Here is a 6,553-nt window from a genome sequence, read left to right as displayed (position 1 = left end):
TCATCACAACACATATCCTCAACAAGATTATGCAATGTCACATAAGATGTTATGCAATGACACTGACTCAATGCATGTGGTACCAATTATGAACACTTAGTTCATCTCCCTCCATGATCCCTACCATAGGATTAATTCCCTTTTGAAATCGGAACACATCACAAATTGCTACCATTATCATAGTAATATTTCACTAAAATCCCCGAAGAAGGAATTCTTGCTACTCGCACTCGATCCATCATCATAGAAACGAGGCCACATCATAAACAGAACTGAAATTTCCACATCATGTATTCATACCTGCAGCAAAACAAACAACACATAACATAAGTCCACTAACGGTAACATCATTTCAAATCTAGCCAAATTAAACCAGTTCATTTTCAATCATAGATCCTAAATTCTCTTCATAAATGCAAAAAAAAAAAAGGAACAATGTTGGATTAAAATAAATACATGAAAATGGTGAATGTGATTGTTGTTACCATTTGGGTCGAGAAAAGTTCGAGTAATGGCGGAAAATAGTTTGCTAATGAGAACAGCTTCGTCAAGATCAGAGAAGTGTTTGTGACCTTCCTTCAACATTGATTGCATCTCTTAAGAAACCATTTTGATGAAATTTGAAGTAACAAACCCTAATCCTAAAATTCACAAATTGGCAATTTGAAAATGTGTGTTTACACTAAGTCTCAGAGAGGGTATGAGAATTTTCCAATAAGGAAGCTCTTAGAAGAAAGAGAGAAGGAAAATAAAAAATATTATTTTGGTTTAATTTTTTTAAACAACTAATGTGATATTCGTTCACCATAACCACTAAATTTATTTGATATGATATAAAATTTATTTGATACAATATAAATATTTTAAATTGATAAATTGAATTTCATATTAAAAAATTAGTATACAATCTAATTTTCTACGGGAGATATGATGATGTGTATTTATACGCATAGAACCTAACTAAGTGTCTTATTTACAAGAATTAATTTAATGGCTAAAATTATGTAACAATGATATATAATACTCCTCCACAAATTAAAGTATGCATAGAAAGAAGTTCCATCCTGGCAAGAAAGGAATATAAGGCTGATGTAGCGAGTGGTTTGGTGGCAAAAAAAGGAATAGAAGGTTGATGTAGCGAGTGGTTTGAAGAGGTAGTGCATTTATTGAAATTCATATAAAGGGAGGAAGAAGCATGTAGAACATATAAATCACTAAATCCAAAAAAAAAACCAAACAAACATGTTCTTCATTCTTACTTTAAACATATGTCAAACAAAAGTAAAATAGCAATACTATATAACCATGGCAAAATATATCTTCTTGGATTAGAGAGGCCACTCCCCACACACATAATATCAGTCTTGACATCTATTTGACTAGCTAAGAAAAAGATAAACTGATAAACTCCACTAAAAGATTAAGGTCAAACCAACTTAAGCATAAAAAAAACAAAAACTTTCTCCATACTAAAGTAATTCAAGAAAAAGGATAAAAAGGTTTGGAGGAGGATTGTAAATCACATCTTAACCACTCTACGGCTTGACTTCTTCACCGGTTTTGTCACCGGTTAAGCTGCTATTCGAAGAGTCTGCAGGTGGTTCAGTAGGTGAAGTAAGTCCATTCCCTTCGGTAAGATTCTCCTTTGTTTCTGCTGCATCAGGAATAGCTGATTCATTCGTCGAAGTTTCATCAAGGGACTTGGGCAATAAGTCTGTTCCAACAGATGTTAAATCATTGGACTTGCTGACCTGTAAGTGAACAGGGTATTTGAAATGTCAATCAATGTATCTTAGTATCCTCAATCAAGGTGTATTGAAACAAATTAAATGAGTAATTGTAAAGGTGCATACCATGTCTTTTGTGAGCAATTGTTCCTTGGCTTTTTTCTCCTGAGTTGCCTTTTCGCGAGCCTCATAAAATCCAAAATCATCCAGAATGCATGTTTTGCTTGAATACTCCTTGAAGATTTTGAGGATTTCAATACCCTTCTCAAACTTGACCTGCACAGGAATGTAGTTAAGCATTGTTTATTGAAAGGTGGATAGGGTTCATAGAACAGAACGGATCTCTATCTCTGAGTAAATACCTCTTGAGTGTCTCTACTGTTTGTAACAGGTTTGTATTCATTGTTTTCTAGCGTTATGTGTCTCAACACATTATTTGGGATATCCTTTATGATATGCCACTTGACAGAAAAGCAACCAGTCCACCTGTCCTGCTGCCAATACTCTACGGTTCTGTCAAAATCAACTGGACTCACCATTTCAGCCAAACCAACAAACTGTCCACTAGTATTGACCTGTAACAGAAATCATTGAGGCAAAAAGTGGATATTTGTAAAACCAAGGAAATATAAGAATTTCAAAGAAAATACTGCAGTGAATTGCTAACTCACCGAAAATAGCAAAAATATGGGACAGTCACCAGACTTCTCCTTGGCTTCCTGATATGCTGCATCTAGCTTCTTGTTGCCATTGGGGGTGCTTGTCCACACACTGTATTTCATACTTTTATGAATATCATCCTCGCTATAAGACTTGATGACATAAAACTTTGCATCAGAATAACTCTCAGATAAATCTTCCCCATTGTACTGTTGCTTGTTGGGAACTGGAAGCACTTCTTTATTATCATCACTCTTGATGGGAAGGTCCTGACCCTTGAGCAATAATGTGACAGCTCCAAGACTTTTGACATTTTTATCATCAGAAGTATTGGAACCTCTTGGTCCCTTGTTCAGCTCACCAAAGCCATCAGTGTTTTTTTTGACATGGTCAAAACCTCGGCCATAACTTGAGGCTTTAAACTTGTTATCAAAAGAACCTGCTCTGGATCCATATGCAGTAGATCCAAAATTTGACCTAGCTCTGTATGTGTTTCCATATTGGCTGTACGCCGTGTTGTTCGGGTACATCCCATTAACAGCATATCCAGAAGACAGTCCTAGTCCAGATGAATGCATGGAAGCATACATGTTCTGCAACCGAGGAATAATATTTAAGGTAAATTATTAATATTTTCTACAAATAGTCATCCATAATCATGTATGATGAAAAATTAAAATATAAATGGGAAGTTGGTTGAGGATAAAAAAGAACTCAAGATAGGAAACTATAGCATACAAAAGAAAGTTCATCATGCAGTTAAGCTGTTGTTTTAAAGGGGGGAAAACAAATGTATGCAAGTACTTAGATGCTTAAAGTCTAAAGGTTAAGAAGTAGGATGGCAGAGTGAACATACTGTGAATTGCGGAAGTGGCTGCGGAAAATTGGTATTCCTTTGAGAGTTAAAATCTTTGGCAGGCATAGCTGCCGAAGATAATCCAAATTTTGATCCATGTTTGGACTGCCTGTCAGAAAATAATGAAGGATCCGAAGGGTATGATTGCTGAGTCCCATGAGTACCTACTCTTGGATCTTGATATTCAGCCACAGGAAAGCCAGCCCTTTGGTAAGAATCATTTGCCCCATTGTTATTTGAAGAATATCCATTTGTCACAGTAGAGGCATTTCCTTTATTCATTACTGATGTAGGGACATGTTCAGCAGTAACATCAGTTGAAGTTTTCCCTCCATGACCATTTATTTTGTTAGCACCATATGTCCCATTGGCAGAAGCTGGAGGATGATAGTAAGAAGGATACTGGTACTGTTGCATCCCATAAATCGTTTCATCAGGTGGAAGGGATGGAGATGAACTGGGAGATGGATAGGACCCATATGGTGCATAACCATAACCTTGAGGGTACATGTAAGAACCACTATCTCCAAAAACACCCTGTTAGTCAATTCAATAAACAAAACATGGTTAAGAATGCTCAAGGACTCAGCATTACTGTTAAATTATAATTCGTTGTACGAAAATGGTAAGAAACAAATCATATTAGCAATGATACGAGGAAAAACAAGATAAGAATCTACACTTAAAAGAACTTGGTACATGAAAGAAATAACTATTGTGCCCAATACCCTAACACTTTTCTGGTTTGTAGGGTAATTACAACAACACCCTTTGCTTTACTGAGGATAGTGTTCATCGAGGCCATTCCTCAGGGTACAGTACATACTCATAGCTCCCCCTACTAAAATCTCCTAAAAACAACAAATGGAAGTATAATTTCCAAGACAACAATGGTGTAGAAGTTGCGAGTAAAATTTCAGCAGAGGTTGCTGTCATAACCACAAATGATGGTTGGCTCATCAAAATGATCAAACTAAAACCATATTCACTAAAAGGTCTAGGACTGGTGATCATAAAGAAAAATATCATGAATAATGAAACGCAAACATATGAATACAGAAACTTTAAATGCTGCATTTAAAAGTAATAAGGCAAAGAAACCATATTCACTAAAAGTCCTCGTCACTTAATATTGAAGTCGTGTGTTATTGTTCAACATTGTTTCAAAGAGGTTAACCCCATTAGACCTTAATATTATTCAACATTGTTCCAAAAAGGCTAACCTCATTACAAAAACAACACTAATTTATTATAAATAAAAAATAAATGCACACAATTATCACGAATTCGAATAACCAGAATAAGTACATACTTGTGCCATCCCGCCATTGGAGTTCACATAGCTGTTATAAGGATTCCACTCATAGTTGTTTTGCCCATCATAACCTGTAGTTGCAGACATTCCCATTACCACATAATTTTTTCCATTAAAAATTCTCAAATAAAAGTGTTGTCAATTGCAGAAAACAACAGTTCATTCAAATCTCGCAATGCTACAGTGCTATAGTGCCTTCTATAGCCATTATTTGACAACACTATGAACTAATTAGTGTATCGCATAACAATAGTGGTTTCTTCAAATTCTGCTACGCCAAAAGTGCTGCTATGTGACAAGATTAAGAATAAACAACCTCCACATTATTCACTCAAGTCATAACAGCTTACCTTACCTCCATAATAGTATGCAGTAGAAGGGTGAACATGTGGAACAAAACTCGCATTTGGATTAAATGGCTTGGGCCCATCATTAGCAGCACCATGTCCATTCTGTACATACAAACAAATATATTATAAGAATCAATTAATAAACTACAATTCCAAACACGCACATGCTTCGTACAATGTTCAATCCTCACCTTTGGCGCATCAGGAACCACAACCGTCCTGGACTCAGAATCCAAGGTTATATTCTGTATTCTCTCAGCAACTTCTGTATCAATTAGAGTAAAGAAAATTTATTCTTATTCAAAGAATCATTTCAGAACTACATGCATAAAAAAAAACTTCCAATGAACAACAACAAAGAAGTAAAATACAAGAAAAAGAAAAAGTTCAAGCAGCTCAACACAGGTATGCCCTTTAGTAAAATTCAACAAATAGAAACTATGAACAGAGTAGACTGGAGTAGAGCAAATATTTGCACTCAGACACATGCAATGACATCAACCAGAAAATACTACGCTGTAGCGCGCCACTTGACAACAGCGTTTTGATTAGTTCAAAACTCCAGACATCAGCTATGTTGGGGTTTTTCACAATCACAATGGCAAATTATGCAAAGTATGGTGTCTCAAATTGCCGGATTTTTGCTACCCGCAATCAATATAACTGCTAAAGCCACTATTCAACAACATGTCAAACATCAGCTATGGCGTAGTTTTTCACAATCACCATGGCAAATTTCTGCAAAGTATGCTATCTCAAATCGGCGGATTTTTGCTTCCCGCAATCAATAATATGCTACAACCACTATTTGACAACAATTACACCCAAAGAAAAACCCTTGAAAATTAGGGTTAAAAAACCACAATAATCTGAACAAAATCAGCTCATAGCAAATTAGGTCATAAACACAAATTCGACTCAATCATTCATAGCTACCACAGTTACCACCACAAAATCAAACTCTTAAAAAAATCAAATTTTCACCGGAATCAATAACACCCACAACTCAAAACCTAGTTTTTACAGCATATTATAATAAAATTCAAGAAATTAACCATAGAAGAAAACGAAACCCTAATTACACACAAACAATATATTCAAGAAATTGAAGAAAGAAATCAAAAAAACAAGCATCGAGTACAAGAAAAAGCGAAAGGAGTGTGAAAGAAAAGGATACTTGAGGGGTCTGGAGAGGAAGCAGTTGACATGGTGAAATCAATCGACGACGACGACGACGCAGCCGATGAGAGAGAGAGAGTGATAGAGAGAGAAAGATGAGAGAGAAAGAGAAGAAGAAGTGAATTTATATAGAGGAGAAGCTTGGAGAAGGGGTCGGCGCAATAGCACCGTGAGTGTTGGGGTTTTGAACAACGCGACTCTATTCAAGAGATTTAAGCCCAATTTTTTCCACTATTTCTTTAGGTTTAAATATGCTTTCCCTATTTTATTTCATTTTCTTTTTTTTGTCATTGGTGTTTTTTTTATTTTTTATTTTGTTATCAATATCTGATCCACTAGACTGACTAATTAGATTCGGGATTTAGTTTTGACATCAAGTGTCCCTCACGTCGCAGTTGTGGGAATCGAACGGTAATTTTTCCTATCAAATTCAGCGTTAATCATTATTTGACCAATTAATGATTAG

General features: G+C 35.6%; 1 protein-coding gene across 3 annotated transcripts; it reads right to left on the bottom strand.

The window, feature by feature from the left end:
- Nucleotides 1-1,228: 1,228 nt before the first annotated feature.
- On the bottom strand, nt 1,229-6,292 carry LOC131594535 (YTH domain-containing protein ECT2-like). 3 transcript variants are annotated; one of them, XM_058866703.1, is made up of 9 exons: nt 6,086-6,292; nt 5,100-5,170; nt 4,914-5,010; nt 4,556-4,629; nt 3,244-3,780; nt 2,399-2,980; nt 2,090-2,302; nt 1,854-2,003; nt 1,229-1,751 (listed from the first exon to the last, which is right to left on the bottom strand). In XM_058866703.1, the coding sequence occupies exons 1-9, from the start codon at nt 6,114-6,116 to the stop codon at nt 1,536-1,538; spliced, it is 1,971 nt and encodes a 656-aa protein (XP_058722686.1). In that variant the 5' UTR covers nt 6,117-6,292; the 3' UTR covers nt 1,229-1,535. The 3 variants fall into 3 exon arrangements, with proteins under 3 accessions (XP_058722686.1, XP_058722685.1, XP_058722687.1); XM_058866702.1 differs by having other exon boundaries at nt 5,100-5,173; nt 6,086-6,291; XM_058866704.1 differs by lacking the exon at nt 6,086-6,292 and having other exon boundaries at nt 4,909-5,010; nt 5,100-5,119.
- Nucleotides 6,293-6,553: the final 261 nt, after the last annotated feature.

The sequence above is a fragment of the Vicia villosa genome, linkage group LG4, assembly GCF_029867415.1.
Source record: "Vicia villosa cultivar HV-30 ecotype Madison, WI linkage group LG4, Vvil1.0, whole genome shotgun sequence".
Lineage (NCBI taxonomy): Eukaryota > Viridiplantae > Streptophyta > Magnoliopsida > Fabales > Fabaceae > Vicia > Vicia villosa.
The sequence above is the reverse complement of the archived record's forward strand: the minus strand, read 5'-3'. Positions and strand labels throughout refer to the sequence as shown.

What these genes read in the sequence shown, in the direction of transcription:
- LOC131594535 (XM_058866702.1), bottom strand. Translation starts at nt 6,116, where the DNA reads ATGTCAACTGCTTCCTCTCCAGACCCCTCAA. An exon ending in AGCCACTTCCGCAATTCACA is followed by an intron (nt 2,981 to 3,243) that starts GTATGTTCACTC and finishes CCTCGGTTGCAG; the next exon opens with AACATGTATGCTTCCATGCA. An exon ending in CCATATTTTTGCTATTTTCG is followed by an intron (nt 2,303 to 2,398) that starts GTGAGTTAGCAA and finishes TTTCTGTTACAG; the next exon opens with GTCAATACTAGTGGACAGTT.